Source organism: Oryctolagus cuniculus, chromosome 12, assembly GCF_051225735.1.
Source record: "Oryctolagus cuniculus isolate XC-2025 breed Fujian yellow rabbit chromosome 12, ASM5122573v1, whole genome shotgun sequence".
Classification (NCBI taxonomy): Eukaryota; Metazoa; Chordata; class Mammalia; order Lagomorpha; family Leporidae; genus Oryctolagus; species Oryctolagus cuniculus.
The window spans coordinates 24220113-24235919 of record NC_142878.1 but is presented as its reverse complement, the minus strand read 5'-3'; the positions used below and the strand labels follow the sequence as shown (position 1 = coordinate 24235919).

Genomic DNA, 15807 nt, shown 5'->3' with positions numbered 1-15807 from the left:
TCTCGTGGCACCTGCGTTTGGGTACCTCCTAAAAGCCCCCCTATTCGGTCAGGGAAGCCTTCCGCCCACATCACTTACTGGTAGAGATTTTTCACAGACTGCTCGGTGCGGGTCAAGCTGAGATACTGTCCTTCTCTCTTGAGGTCATCGGCCTCCCCGCGGCAGAAGCCCACCCGAGCCGGCAGCTGGAGCTGGACGTTGTAAGACTCTTTGGGGCGAGTTCCAAAGAACTGAAGGCCATTGGCAGGATACAGAAAGAGGGCGTAGGCATCAGACTCATCAGACACCAACACTGCCTGGAAAGTGTTCAACTGCGGGAAAAAAAAAATACAGGAAACCTCCTTAAAAAAATAAACAGAAGATGAAAAAACCTGAATGCAGGCAAAGCATCACCAAGTGCAAAGGATTCCTCCCTTTCTCAGAATTTCTCCGAGCTGCTGCCAACACAGTCTTTTAAAAATGTCTTCTTCACTTTACAGATAAAATTTTATAAGCACTATTATTTACTATGACCAGCACCTCCTACCAATTTAGGTCAACACTCGATCTGAAATATGTGTAGGTAAAACGTATGTTAAAGCAATAAAACTATTTTTAAAAGGTGTTAAATCTCTCTCACGCAAACCACTCTCAGGGCTAAGAGCACCAAGCAGAATTAACTCATCCATCCCCAGAGTAACGGCCCTGATTCAGCACTGGGGCATCAGCCGCTCCCGTCTGGATCACTCACTAACCTGTTTATTTTGCCATCTCTGACACGCCCACTATGGCCAGACTCTGTCTTAGGCACTAGCTGATCAAAAGCCCTTCCTCCTGTTCTCTCTCTTCCTTCCCAGGCACTGTGTCACATCCAGGGATTTCCATGGTTCCTGGGCAGGGGAACCAGAGATCCAGGGGCCAGCAGATGAGCCCAAGGTCAGAAGGGACGTAAGGGGCAGGCCAGTCAGCCTCCAAGTCCATGCCCCACACCACTAGGCCACCCTACCTACTCCTGAGCATTTCATCCCAGGGCATTTGTGACGTGGCCCAGGCTCATGCCGCATCTTCGTCCGACTATTTAACGGTCCCTATCTTCCCCATCTACTTCGATGCTTCTAGACTAGGGAACTTGGAAAAGCTTGTAGAAAAAAAAAAAAAAGTTCAGTTGAACAATAGTTTTATTTGGGCGCAAAAAAAATTTTGAAATCCATGCATGGTTTTCTTCCTAATGGCATTTGCTGTGAACGTTTTGAAGAAGCCTTGTTTTGAACTTCGCTCCAGTTTCCTGGCCCCCGGGACCCCTCCTCCACTGCCAGGGTGGCCCCTCGAGAAGCTCCGTGACCGCCTGGCAAAGCCCGTCAGTTCTCAAAGCCTCCAAAACAGCACTGCAGCCGGTTCCAGCCGGGTCAGCTCATCTTGACGGCTAGGTGTTGACTGCTTGTAACGCCATTCGTACATTCACTTGGACGCCAACCAGCCAATTCGCCGAGCCGCCTTCCACATTATGCTTGATGCTGCCGGTGCCAAGGAGCAAAGGCCAGGAGCTCTCCTCACTGCATCTGCGGCAGGGGCAAGCTCAGGACCTCGGTGGGGTGGGGAGGTTCCCAGAGGCAGCCTGGGAATGTGGGAGCCAGATGAGGAGAGAGAAGGGGAGAGGGAGGGAGGGAGACAGACACCAGGAGCCTGGATCGGCCGCACATGCAACACCCAGGTCCTAAAGAATCATTCTTTAACATCCCACTCGTTCTCCTGTTTCCAGCCGGATGCTTGCCCCGACCTCTGTCCAGCGCCCTGGCCCCCTCAGTGTGCTGGCAGTACCGGATCACCCCGAGAAGATGCTCCGCTGGGACTCCGAGATGGCCTCTCTCGCTAACCACACTCCCTTCACGTTTTGCAGGGCCCTGGGGCCTCACAGAGAGCGTGCCTCTGCGAAGCGCTATTCCCTGACCCGCGCCATCGCCAGCCAGCCACAGGGAGGCTAAGGGAGGAACCCCCCCATGTCACCGAAGACCGCGGCAAGGAAGGAGCGTCACCCTCCTTGGGTTATGTCCTAAGTCACCCCAAATGCTGCTCTAGCTCTAAGGCTCATTTTTCCTTTCGAGGCTTAATTTCAAAGTAGAGCTCTGTGGATAGGACAAGACAGACTCAGGCTTAACATCAAAGTGAGAGACAGCGGGTCAGAGAGGTCTGTTATTGTTTGCTTTGTTTTTTAAAGATGTATTTATTTATTTGAAAGTCAGAGTTACACAAAGAGAGGAGGAGAGAGAGGAAGGGAGGGAGTGAGGGAGGGAAGAAGGGAGTGGGAGAAGGAAGCGGGGGTAGAGAGAGAGAGACACTCCATCCGCTGGTTCACTCCCCAACTGGCTGCAATGACAGGAGCTGAGCCAATCCAGAGCCAGGAGCCAGGAGCTTCCTCCAGGTCTCCCACATGGATGCAGGGGCCCAAGGACTTGGGCCATCTTCTACTGCTTTCCCAGGCCATAGCAGAGAGCTGGATTGGAAGTGGAGCAGCCAGGACTCGAACCAGTGCCCAAATGGAATGCCAGCACTGCAGGGAGCAGCTTCACCTGCCACGCCACAGCTCCGGCCCCCAGGTCTGTTATTGTTGTAGGTGTTTCATCAGCAAAGCTTGACTTTTCCACAAACCAAAGGCAAGGAATGCTGTCTTTCCTATTTCCTTAAAGATTTATTTATTTATTTGAAAGACAGAGATAAGAGAAAGATTGAGAGACAGAGAACGAGCGTCCATCCACTGGTTCACTCCCCAGATGGCCTCAATGGCCAGGGCTGGGTCAGGCCCGGAAGCCAGGAGCTTCTTTAGGTCTCTCACTGGGCCCAAACACTTGGGCCATCTTCTGCTGCTTTCCCAGGCCATTAGCAGAGAGCTGGATCAGAAGTGGAGCAGCCAGGAATTGAACGGGCATCCATATGGGATGCTGGCATTGCAGGCTGTGACTTTACCCATCGTGCCACAATGCTGGTCCCGAGGAATGTTTTCTAGAATCTGTTGGAAGCTAGGCAGCCATAACTTATGCCAATGTAAACAGGGGCTGCTCATGTAATATACGCTACATCATCAATCAAGATGGATGTAATTGCTTCAGAGTTACACTTTAGTCACGATCAATGAAGTTCAGGAGTAGGCATTTGACATGGTTGTTATGATGCCTGCATCCTGTATCTGAGTGTTTGGTTCAAGTCCTGGCTCCTCTTCTGGTTCTAGCTTCCTGCTAATGCACACTGGGAGGCTAATGTACACCCTGGGGGTAACAGCTCAAGAGCTTGGGTTCCTGACATCAATTGGAAAGCCCTGAATTGAGTTCCCAGCTCCTGGCTTCAGACTGGCCCAGCCATGGGCTGGTGTGGGCATCTCACAGTGAATGTGAGATCTTTCTGTCTTTCAACTGAAAACACACACACACACACACACACACACACACAAAGTTCAACCAGACAAAGAAAAGCCATCAGGGAAAGGGAAAGCCTCCTTAAAAGTGAAGCTTTCAAAGTTGCTAGCCTTGACTACCCAAAGTCAGGGCAAGACGGGGGAAATCCTAGTTGTTGTTGTTGTTGTGTTTTTTTTTTTTTTTTAAGTTTTCATTTATTTGAAAGGCAGAGAGAAAGAGTGAGTGAGAGAATGAATTTTCAAAATGGCTACAATGGTGGGGCTGGCCCAGGCTGAAGCCAGGAGCCAGGAGCTTCTTCCTGGGTACAGGGGCTCAAGCACTTGGACCATCTTCCACTGCTTTCCCAGGCACATTAGCAGGGAGGTGCATTGGAAGAGGAGCAGCCAAGACTCCAACTGATGCCCACATGGGATGCCAGTGCTACAGGCGGAGGCTTAACCTACGCCACAGCCACAGCACCAGCCCTGAAATCCTAGTCCTAAACTGAGGGAGACTCTGCAAGATAAGGGGTGTCCAGACCATGAAGAGTTCCAAGGGCTAGGAGAAGCAAACGGACCCTGAGGGGGAAGGGTCTGGCTTTAACCCATGGATCTCTACTTCCGTATCTCCTCCAGGTGGCCAGCGAACGATTTCATTTCAGCTGAAACCAACTGGATGCCTCCTTCATGCTGCCCTTGAGACAAGCCATCTCTCCCAGGGTGAGCGTTTCATTTCCACATCTCTGCTGAAACCGGCAGCTATCAGAGGAAGAAAACCAGCTCCTTTCTCCTAGGATTTATGACCACGAAGGACACTCTGAAGGAGTTTAGCTGTTCAAAACCCACTCCCACACCCAATGAGCCCTGGCAAATGTCCCTGTCAGGTCTACCCCATTCTCCACCCACCTGCTAGGGAGCCCGCCTCACACAGCCCTGAAGGACTCCTCCTCCCAAAGCCCCCCTTGACTGCCTTCCAGACCGGAAAGGTCCTTGCATTCCCAGATGCAGCCTCCGCCAGGGTCCCCGGGGCTCTGTCTTGGAAGGGAAACCCTCAGATGGGCTGCCAAGCCCTACACAGGGGTCACTGCTTCCCAGCTTCCCCAGGACCCCAGGGTGGAGAGGAGGAGGCACCTCCAGGGAAGGGAACAGCAGAGAGAACAGCAGGCCAGCAGCTGCTGCACTTCAAGGTTCCGGCCTGGCTGTTATCAGAGAGAAAAGCCAGACTCCCAGCAGAGAGCCGGCAGGGGTCCACCTCTCCCTTCCCGGTAAAGGACATCACCAGTCGCACTGGCTTGATACTTGCCAGGGCCAGCACTGGCTTGATACTTGCCAGAGCCGGGCTGATGGACACAAACCATGTCCTCCAAGAGTTTCTCATATTTGCAATTCCAATCATCAACTGCAGCCACCTGGCAAAAAAAAAGCAGACCAAGGCCATCCCTCCCCGCAAGAGGTTTGTCCAAAAGGAACAGGAAAATGAATAAGGAGGGTGACTCCCAGGGGGTCACGGGGTTCTCCTCCCTGCCTTCCGTCCAGCCACATGCTGTCCACACTGTGGATCACTGGCTCTGTCCTCCTCTGACACCCCATTCCTTGGTGTCACTCTTCATCTGCCACTGCACACAGGACACTGGCCCATGCATAGTCCCCCCTCATTCACTTTCTACACAGAATCCCATAGATCCTGGGGCTGATGTTGGGGTGCGGTGGGTTAAGCTGCTGCCTGTGATGTTGGCATCCCACACTGGAACGCCAGCTGAGTCCTGGCTGCTCTGCTTCTGCTCCAGCTCCCTGCTAACATGCCTAAGACAGCAGCCGATGAGAGCCCAAGTGCTTGGGCCCTTGCCATCCACAAGGGAGACCCAGATGGAATTCCTGGCTCCTGGCTTCAGTTGGGCCTAGCCCTGGCTATTGCAGCCAAAAATTTGGGGAGTGAACCAGCAGATGGGAGATACCCCATCCATCTGCCTTTCAAATGAATAAAAAAAATCCTAAAAAAAAAAAAATCCCATAGACCCTGCCAAAACTTCCAAGACAAAAGCTCAGCACAGCACTATCACATGCCTGAAAGCAGAGCCTCCTGGACTCAGTTGTCCACGAAGCCACAGTGCTGCTGGGCCATTTCCACGCCACGTCTCTGTCCTCTGTGTCTTCACAGCTTAGCCTGAGACTCGGGGTGAGCTCTCCCAGGCACACAACAGATCTCCCACTGCCCCCGGAACTCAGCCCCGCAAGTCAGAACGCTACACCCAAGTCCTGCTGTTGTCTCTCACTGCCCCTGTAGCACCCAGCCCGGGGTCCGCGGCCACCAGCCTTCAGACCAGGTCGCTAGCCCCCACCCTGAGGCCTCACCGGGGCAGCCTCCTGAGCCTCTGACTTACGTCACTACCGGGACTCCTTGGCCTATTTCTTCAGCCTTCCCTCAGGACACTCCCTAGCTCAGAACAATCTCTCTCGCTACTTGATTCTTCATGTCCATTCTTCCAACTCAAGTTCATTCTCCACATCCACACGTCAACTCGAATTCCAGGTCAACAAAACACTCCCCACACTGACACAGATCTACGGAAGGCAGTTCACAACCTTCACCCGCAAAGCAACAACAAAATACTCCTTCCCACAAAGAAAACACGGCTAAAGTAAACACCCGTCCTTGTCACGTCACCCAGCAGTAAGCTCTCTGAAGATCAACACCGTGATCTCGTGCTCTATGACGCACCTCTGTTCGTTAAAAAAAAGAAAGAAAGAAAATCTCAGATTCACTGGGATGATAAACTCTACTTGCTCACATTTTTTCGGAGACAATCACATCTTGACATTCCTGCAATATCAAAACATCCAGTCACACCCAATGCCAATACCCATGGACGCAAAAGGCACCACCTGAAATGGTTTTAAATGGTAAAGACGCCACTCCTCTGTTATCTTCCCGTTTCCAGTAACTCTGCAATGCAAGGTTAGCATGCTGAGATTAAAGAAAGCCACGCAGAATTCACCCTGGCCTGCAAACAGGAGAGATGACTGCCAAAAATCCATCCCCAAAGACCGACTGAAACAAGAACTCAAAGATTCGAAAGAACCTTCAACATGGGTAATGGGGCGGGGGGGGGGGGGGGGTAACCAGCCTGAATCCAGAGTCCTCATCACCTTTCTAAAGGAAACAAGTTCTTAAGCCAATTCGGCATATGGCTGTGTCTGAAGAATGACTTGAATTAGGAAGGTAGCATAGAGATGGAATCTACAAATCTTTCCCTACTCTAACTCCTCTCCCACCACACACACACACACACACACACACCAGAAAAACACTGTAAATCAGAAAAAGTGTATTTAAAGGGTTTTGATGCAAAGAACTGAAATCACAGCATCCTCTCAGGAGAGAAACAAAGCGGCCAGAATCTGCTCCCATCAAGCCAACTCGGGGAACGCAGGCTGGCCGAGCACCTGCACCGGGCCACAGTGGGTCACCCTGGTTGATTTCCACTGCAGTCCTGTAAGGGAGGCATCACTACCCCATTTCCCAGGTCGGGGACTAAGACTGAGACTTGGTCACTGTTTACAAAGTCACTGGAAAACCCTCCAAAGCCACTTCTTCCTTCAAAATGTCTCTCTCTTTTTTATGGTTGTCCTCACTAGCACCTTGAAAGTTTGATGACAGAAGCCTAAAGCCCATGCTGCAGATGAAACTGAGAAAGGCAATTTAAAACGTCATCTTGTCCTAACTGCCACTTTCATTTCAAAGAAGCCCTCATAAACTGGGACCTCCGAGCTCTGGCACAACTTCAGCACCCGCGAGCCTCCAGGGCCCTGCTGCTCTCCCCCATCCACCTCACTCAACTCTGTCTTCTCTGTCGTGAAGAAGTCGAACAGCACAGCTGAATCCCCTGCAAAGCATCGGGATACGAACTTGGAAGGGCCGCTGGCATCAGAAGTGTCCTTCACAGCGGATTTCCTTCCAAGTTCATTCTTCCTTAGAATGAAATACGGTTCCAAGAATTCCCCCGATACTCAGATCACATGGAGATGATAAAAGCCAAACCTTATTCATTAGGAGCTTCTGGAAAAGGCGCAACTCTCTACCAACATCCCTTAAGCCAAGGAAATGCACCTTGCCAGAAAAGTCCGAGTATAAGCAAAACACAATCAAAACCAAAAAGCCAGGAATCAGCACATCTCTATGCGAAACCTGCTTATGTCTCACTAAGGGTGAAATTCTGCATGAAGACTTTATCTTCTATTTGCTTGTGGGACCTGGCACAGGTCATCCATCTATTGGGAATATGCCTCCACTAAACTCAGATCCAGGGTCGCTTCCTCACTACAGCCCCCTACACAGGTAGGGTTAGTTAGCATAAAGCTCCCCAAGCCAGGAAACCACTACACTCGCAGTGAAAACTACTCAAGGTGCCTACTAACGCAGGAAAGCCGTGGAGGGCCAGAGTGTGTTTTCACACCGGCTGTCCCCGGACTGACAGACAGAAAGTGACATGGACGGTCTCCTGGGTAAGTCTTCACTGTGTTTCCATGCGAATTATTTATATATACATAAACAGTCCACAAATAAGGTTCTTTTAAGCAAAAGGCTGCAGATAACACAGTAAAGTATGAGTAGTGGCAAGTTCTAGCTAGTGGGGTTATAAACAGTTTTACCTATTTACTTTGTTTTCCAAATGTTCTTTTATAGGCGCGCGAGACCTAATTTGAAATAAATTTTTTCAGACTTACAAACAAATAAACCAATGAATCAATGGAGGAATGCAGCACCACAAACAGGGCCTCGCCTTACTTGTCCTGATGTCCTCCCCAGCCTTGCGCCTGGCTCAGTGCCCTGCACAAAGAATGTGTTCAGTGCATCTGTGCAATCAGCGTTGAGTTGTCAAACTCCTGCACTTAAGAAGCCTTTCAACAGCGGCAAGCACTGGGACCAGTGGTTAAGGCACAGTGCGGGATGCCCACATCGCGTATCAGGGGCCCTGGGCTGGAGTCTCAGCTCACTCCCGATTCCAGCTTCCTGCCAATGCGGACCCTGGGAGGCAGCAGGTGATGGCTCAAGCAACTGGGTCCCTGCTATATATGGAAGAACTGGACGGAACTCCTGGCTTCCAGCTTCCTCCTGACCCATCCCTGACCATTGTAGGCATTTAGGGAATGAGCCAATGGTTGGCGGGGGGGGGGAGCTCTCTCTCCTTCTCACAAATAATTTTTTTTTAAAGAAGCTATTTACAGGGCTGGCACTGTGGCGTAGCATGTAAATACGATGCCTGCTGTGCTGGCATCCCATGTGTGTGCGGGTTCAAGTCCTGGCTGCTCCACTTCTGATCCAGCTCTCTGCTGTGGCCTGGGAAAACAATAAAAGATGGCCCAAGTCCTTGGGCCCCTGCACCCATGTAGGAGACCCAGAAGAAGCTCCTGGCTCCTGGCTTCAGATCAGCACAGTTCTAGCAGTTGTGGCCAACTGGGGAGTGAACCAGCAGAGGGAAGACCTCTCTCTTTCTGCCTTTCTTCTCTCTGTGTAACTCTGACTTCCAAATAAATCTTTAAAAAAGGAAGCTATTTACTCAATAAAACCAGATGTTGCTTGGCCAAAAAGCTGAAAAGTAAAAAGTAATAAATTCAAAAATTTCTATTTTCAGATCTTTGCTTAATACAGATTTTAGGAAATAATCCTCTTACCCTAGGAAAACGGACTAAGAATAGTCAGCACTGGGAGCAGGTGCTTGGCACAGTGGTAAGAAACCTTTTGGGATGGCTGCATCCTTTACTGGAGGGCTAAGCTTTGAGTTCTGGCTCCATTCCTGACTCTGGCTTCCCACTAACATGTACCCTGAGAGGCAACAGGTGATGGCTCTAACACAAGAGTCCCTGCCACCCATGTGGGAGACTGAGGGGGTCTCCAGCTACTGAGGGCACACAGATGTGAAATCTCTCTCTCTCTCTGTCTCTCTCCCTCCCTCCCTCTCTCTTCATTCTTTTCCCTCTCTCCCCCCCCTCCATCTCCCTCCTTCTCCTTCTCTCCTCCCTCTACCTCTCTCTGCCTTTCAATTAAATAAAGTATATAAAGAAAAAGTGTTTAAAGAAGAATGGTCATCACTTTGAGCTAGTCAGTGACAGCAGATAAGCTGCTTAACCTGTTAAGGGGATACGTGCTATCTTTCCACAGCATAGCAACTTGTTAAGGGGTACATGCTATCTTTCCAGGCTGAGAAACTGAAGTAGAATGATTTCGGCCCTAGGGGGATATTGGAAAGATGTTAGAGGATACAAAATTTCATTTAGACATAAGAAGGTCAAGAGATCTAGCTGGAGCTAACAATGCACTGGATACTTGAAAACTATTCTGTGTGAGTGGATGGGGGGTGGGGTTAGCCTAGCAGTTAAGATGCCCACATCTTGTAGCAGAGTCCCTAGATGCTACCTGTCTCCAATTCCTGACTCCAGTTTCCTGCTGATGCAGACCCTGGGAGCAGCATTAAGGCTCATAAAAGTAGCCTGTTACCTATGTGAGAGACCTGGATTTTGTTCCTGGATCCTAGCTTTAGCTTGGCCCAAATAACAGCTAGACCTCATTCTCATATTTCTTTCTCTTTCTCTCTCTTCCTCCCTCCCTCAAATATTAATAAAAATTTGTTTAAAAAGTTAATTTTAAGTATTCTCACCACAAGGAGGTGCTAAGTGGTACAGTATTGGTTAATTAGCTTGATTTCACCATTCTGCAATGTATACACACTATACACACACCAAAACACCCTGTTGTATACCATAAATGTCCACAATTTTTTCATTTCTCAGGCTAGAGTTTCACTCCTTGAACTATGACAGATGAGACTAAAGTCCAGGTTCCAAGAAGGAAGCCTTTACCCACTCCAGGAACAGGGCTGCCATTCACCCAGACACCTTGGCCCCACCTCATGTCCATCTGGAGTCTCCAAATGCTGCTGCCAAGCCTACACACTGGGAACCTGATTGCTTCATTTTCTCCAAGTACAAACCATAAAACACACGTAGGACAGCTCCTGTACACCACGGGGCATGGAAACCGATACCTGGAGGGCTACCTGGCCAAAGCCATCAAGAACCTCATAAGAAACACATCCCCTCTGGCCTGCCCACTGCACCTCCAGGAATATCAACTAAACACATGTGCAAAAGCTTAACTTTTTAGAAAGGTGATTCATGGCATCATTTGTAAGGATGAAAAAAAAATGGGTAGAACCTTAATTACCACGGAGGACACTGACTCTAAGCCCACGGGATGGAATCCTACCGGCTCACCATATATGATGTTGCAGAAACACATTTATCGACACTGAAACCTACTCACAGTGAAAAACAACCAGTTACAAAACAGCATGAACTCATCATTGGCAACCGATAGCATTAGAGATATGCCTCAGAGAAAGGGCTGGAAACTCTGCGCGTAGAACTGCTTAACAGGGGTAGAAAAACGCGTGGCTGTTCTTTTCTAAGTTCTTCGTACTTTCTGATTTTCCCTGCAGTGAACATTTCATTAGAAATCCCTACATGCGGGAAATCCTGGAAATAAGCAACCAAACAGTGCATCAGCATCCGCCCTCCGGCCCTTGCCCTCTCCTGCCCCAGCTGCCAAGCAGTCTTCCCGGGTGAGTGACTCCTGGGCAGGGCCTTGGTTCCTTTCTTCACTTCCCAGCCACTCTGGCCCCACGAGCACCAGAAGAGCAGTCAGGACCGGCGCACGTGCGCATTCAGGCAACTCCGAGCCAAGCAAGCCCTGGCTTCCGGCCCACGATTCAGCCAGCCCCAGGGCGACTCAGGGGTCAGCACCCCGGGTCACCGCCACTCACCTCCTCCGAGGGCGCTGCCCCGCGACGGACCTCCTCGTAGGCGCCCACCTGGTCCCAGGTGGCCACGAAGGCGTGCGTGGGGCTGAAGGGAGCCGCGGCGCGCGGGAAGCCTGCACTCACGTAGCGGGCGGCCAGGCCCAGCACCGCCGGGGAGGAGTCCTGGCGGTACAGGACGCGGCCCCTGCCGCCGCTCGTGTCGATGTCGGCCAGGAAGGGGGCGATGGCCGGGAAGTCTGTGGGCAGGTCGTCGTCCACGTACTGCGTCTCCCTGGGGAAGTCCTGGGTGGAGATGATGCCGTTGGTGCCCACCTGGGAGAGGAGAGGGGCGAGCGGTGAAGGTGGTCCCAAACCACGGCGACTCCCCGGGGAGAACGTCCGCAGGTCCCAAGAGGGAGCCCTCAGCCCCGCAGGCGCGCACAGGCTCCTGGCGGGGCGCGCCGCAGACCCCGCCCCGGGCGGCCCCAGCTTCCTCCCGGACCCTAGTGGGCTGGCCGAGGGTCCTCGCTGCCCATGGCAGCGGGTCCGGCCGCCGCGTCGCGCCGCGGGAGCCAGAGGGGACCCGTTTCCCCACTTCTCAAGCCAGGGGTTCCACGAGACCCCGCACGCCGCACGCACACCGCGGCGGGACTCACGTAGAGGTTGCGGAACTGGGCGTCGTAGAAGCGCAGCGGGACGGCCAGCTGCACGGCGGCCGAGCTCTCGTCGTCGCCCTCCCGCAGCCGCTGGTCTCCGTGCGTCTCCCCGTAGGGGAAGAGCTCGTCCGGGTGCAGCGCCGCGGCCCGCGACAGCAGCAGTAGCAGCAGCAGCAAGAGCGGCGGCGCCCGTCCGGCCGCACGGTGGTCCAGCATGCTCGCTCGGCCCGGGGCAGCCCAGCCGCTCTGCGCGTCCCGCCGCTCTGCGCGTCCCGCCGGTCCGCAGCGCGCCCAGACCCTGGCTGTCGGCGGGCGGCCGCGCAGCGGCGACTCGGACCCCGCCCAGCGCGCGGATTGGCTGAGGCCCTGGGCCAGGGACCAATCCCCAGCGCGGAGAAAAGTCTGGCCGCGGCCCCCGCATCTGGTTCTCGTTAAAGACAGCGGTCCCGGGAGCTGCGGGCCGGGCTGGGGGAAGCCGCTGCTGGGCGGGGCTGCGCGCTCCCCTCGTCCTCTGCTGCCCCGGCCGCTCTCCCGTCGGGGGACCCAGGGGCCGTCCAGGTCCAAGGGCGGCGGCGCGGCAGGAGGGGACCTCTGCGTGCCCAGTCCCAAGCCCCGGGGGGCAGCCGCGGGGTGCGGGGGCGCTGCCGTCCCAGGGTCCGCGCCATCGGGGCCAGATGCGCAGGGGGCATTTACGCAGCCTTCTCGGGCGCGTCACTGCCCACAGAGGTTGTGGGGGACTCCCGAGTTCTGTCTGCCCCAGGGGCCCAAGCCACCCACCCTTTGAAATACCCACGGGCGGCTTAACCTCCCAGGGGATAGTCTGGGAGACGCGACCTGGGGGGTCCGCACCGTCTGGGGCGCAGGCGGGCCCCCTTGCCACCTCCGGCGCCTTCCCTGGAGGAGACAGCCCGCGGGCCTGGCCCCGGGGCAGATTCTATTTATTCCGGAGGACTTGCACTTTCCCGGAATCTGTTTTCTCTCTCAGCCCCTCTGTGGGGTCCTTAACTGAGCTACCTAAAAAGAAATGCAAGAAAAAGCTAAGCCTTGGAGCTGCCCCTGAGGGACTCTGGAGAGATGGATTGCTGGGTGTTCATTCCGACCAGGCAGGTCCGAACGAGCTCGCGGGAGATGGCCAGCTGTGAGGCTGCACGAACACAAAACGGAAAATTGGCCCAAAGCAGTTTGTTTTCTCCAACTTGTAAAACCTTATCTACGCTCCCACGTATATGGTGTTTTTCAAGGGTCAGGTGTTTTCAGTTGACTGAGAAAACGTAGGTGACTTAACTTGCTCAAAGCCATCTAAATTTACTCCCTTGATTTAAAATTCTCCACGGGTCCCCTATGGTTTTTCCCAATCTGTCAATTCCACGTAGTAATAACAACTAATATTCCCTTATTGGCTCTCAGCGACAAGCTGGTGAGACTGGTGGCTAAGGATCCCCAGTGCCTGGTGTCACCCCCTCGCATAACTCCTGGCCCAGGGATGGGGACTGGCCTTGGGATTCCTCCCTCCCTTTCTTCCTTTATTTGTTAGAGAGTCAGAGGGACAGAGAGAGAGCCAGATGAAGACAGAGTTCCCATGTGCTGATTCACTCCCCTGAAAACCTGCAACAGCCAAGCTGGGGACAGACTGAAGCTGAGAGCCTGGAATTCAATCCAGTTCCCCCAACAACTAGAGCCATGGCCACCTGCTGCCCCCCCCCCCCCGCCCTGGTGTGTATCAATGGGAAGCTGAAAGCAGGAATGGGTCTGGTATTGAGGTCAGGCCCTCCAATATGCCATATGGGCATGCCAGTGTTAGGCCACATGTCCACTCCCTGGCCTTCTGACCAGTAGAATGTGGCAAAAAAAAAAAAAAAAAAGTCAAGATTGTGATTTCCGTTTTGCTAGATTATCTCAGTGACTGATGGTCCCAACTGTTACACTGGGGAGCCTCCCATAGTAAGAAACTGAGGGCAACCCCGGGCCAACAACCAGCAAGGACATGAATTCCACTCACAGCCATGCTACCTGAGCTTGGAAGTGGATCCTTCCCCGATATGGGTCTTGAGATGACAAGTCAGCCCAGACGACCCTTGGACTGCAGTCCTGTGAGAGGCCCTAAGGCAGAGGACCCCATTAAGCCAGAGCCCAGATACCAGACCCCCCAAAAACTGAGAACTAATAAACACACGTTGCTTTAAGCCATTATATTTGGGGATAATTTATCATGCAGCCACAGATAAATGATACAAGTTGGACACTGTGTTGAGGAAATTAAGTCTTAAAAATACTTTCCATTGATACTGACCCAAGGTCCTTTGGCTCCTTTGCAATAGAAATGGACAAGAGGCCAGGATGCCACCCTCACAAGGTTAACTGGGGCTCATGCTTGGTGCACAAGGGAGACAGCACAGGGGAAGAGGTTCTTGGATGAAGGAAACACCTGTGGGAAGGTGTGGCCACACCTTCTCTGTCTCTGGTTCCCCAACTGCATAAAGCAGGGCACTTTGGTGTGTACCCGGCTCAGTATTCAGGGCATCCCCAGTGCTTTATTTTGCACAGGACACACTCAAAATTGCAGTATTGCTCTCTACTGTCTCTGCAGGAAGTGAGCAAGTGAGGGTTGGGAAGTCTGATTTGGCAGCAGGGGGTCTGGATGCTCCTTGCTCCTGATTGGTTTAGAACTGGAACTGGGTACGAATCAGATTAGGAGGGGTTCCTACATTCATCCTCTCTCATTATCCCGTGGCTGTTAAGTACCAGAGCTGAGATTTAAACTCAGTTCTGTCTGATCTCTAACCTACTCTGAACCGCGGAATCATACCAGTACCAACTGCCACAGTGCGCTTTGCAAAGTGCTTCTAACTTAGGTCACTAACTTCATCTCCTGCCACACCACCTTTCTGCTGAAATTTCAATTCTCAGATGCAACATCCATTTCTATGATTTAGTGCATCCTCACGTGCTAGGGCATTAACGACCTTGCAACTTCCCAGGCAGCCTCAAACCAACAGCAACTCTCCTTTCAATGCTTGAATGGGGGCTGGTGCTGTGGCGCAGTAGGTTAATCCTCTGGCTGCGGTGTCAGCATCCCATGTGGGCACCGGTTCTAGTCCTGGCTGCCCCTCTTCCAATCCAGTTCTCTGCTATGGCCTGGGAAGGCAGTAGAAGATGGCCCAAGACCTTGGGTCCCTGCACCCACATGGGAGACCCAGAAGAAGCTCCTGGCTCCTGGCTTCGGATCGGCACAGCTCCAGCCATTGCAGCCATTTGGGGAGTGAACCAGCGGACGGAGGACCTTTCTCTCTGTCTCTCCTTTTCACTGTAAGTAGCTCTAACTTTCAAATAAATAAATCTTTGGAAAAAAAAAAAAAGAAAAGAAAAAAGGCTTGAATGAAAGCTCTCCTGGAAACCACAGTAGAGCTGGAAGCATCTTCTGTGTGCCCTGTGCGTGCCGCGAGCCTATCTCCCGTCGCATATTTTTCATAACCCTGACTTCCACATGTCCGCCTCACCACCTCTGTCACACCTTCAAAGCAGGGATTTCATCTGACTCAGTGCCTGCCACAATGCCTGCCTGACTCATTAGGAAAAGTTTAAGAAGTGTGTGTTGCAGGCCAGCCTGGAGACGATGACTTCTATTTGCTGGCCCTGAAAGCAACATTCTTTCCCCTACATCACCTTTCCTGCCACCCTGACCTGACTCTGCAATCTGCTTTCCAGGCTGCCTAGCAACTCACCTACCACTGCTCTCCAGTTTTTGTCACTCACTCATTCAACAACTATTTCCTGCAAACTGACCCTGACAAACCCAACTCTGTAAGAAATAAAGGAGTACAAGATGTGGCCACTGACCCTAGAAGCTCACAGTCTGTGTGGGAAAACAAGGCATCAAACTTTGTTAAGAAATAAGGGATGCTATCATGTATTGTGAATTGAACAGCAAAATGGGCCAAGGGGACCCTGGAACCAAGAGGTTGTCACTAGTTTTGAATGTGATACTGAGTAC

The 15807-nt window shown here is 52.3% G+C and overlaps 1 protein-coding gene across 2 annotated transcripts in view; it reads right to left on the bottom strand.

The window, feature by feature from the left end:
* The window catches only part of NID2 (nidogen 2), a 72959-nt gene extending 60827 nt beyond the window's left edge, over positions 1–12132 (bottom strand). For both annotated transcript variants that reach the window (XM_051822843.3, XM_051822844.3), the window contains exons 1-3: positions 11817–12132; positions 11185–11493; positions 79–311 (exon numbers count right to left, since the gene is read on the bottom strand). In XM_051822843.3, the coding sequence (XP_051678803.3) occupies positions 79–311; positions 11185–11493; positions 11817–12032 (758 nt within the window). In that variant the 5' untranslated portion in view covers positions 12033–12132. The remainder of the gene's footprint in view (positions 1–78; positions 312–11184; positions 11494–11816) is intronic.
* Positions 12133–15807: the final 3675 nt, after the last annotated feature.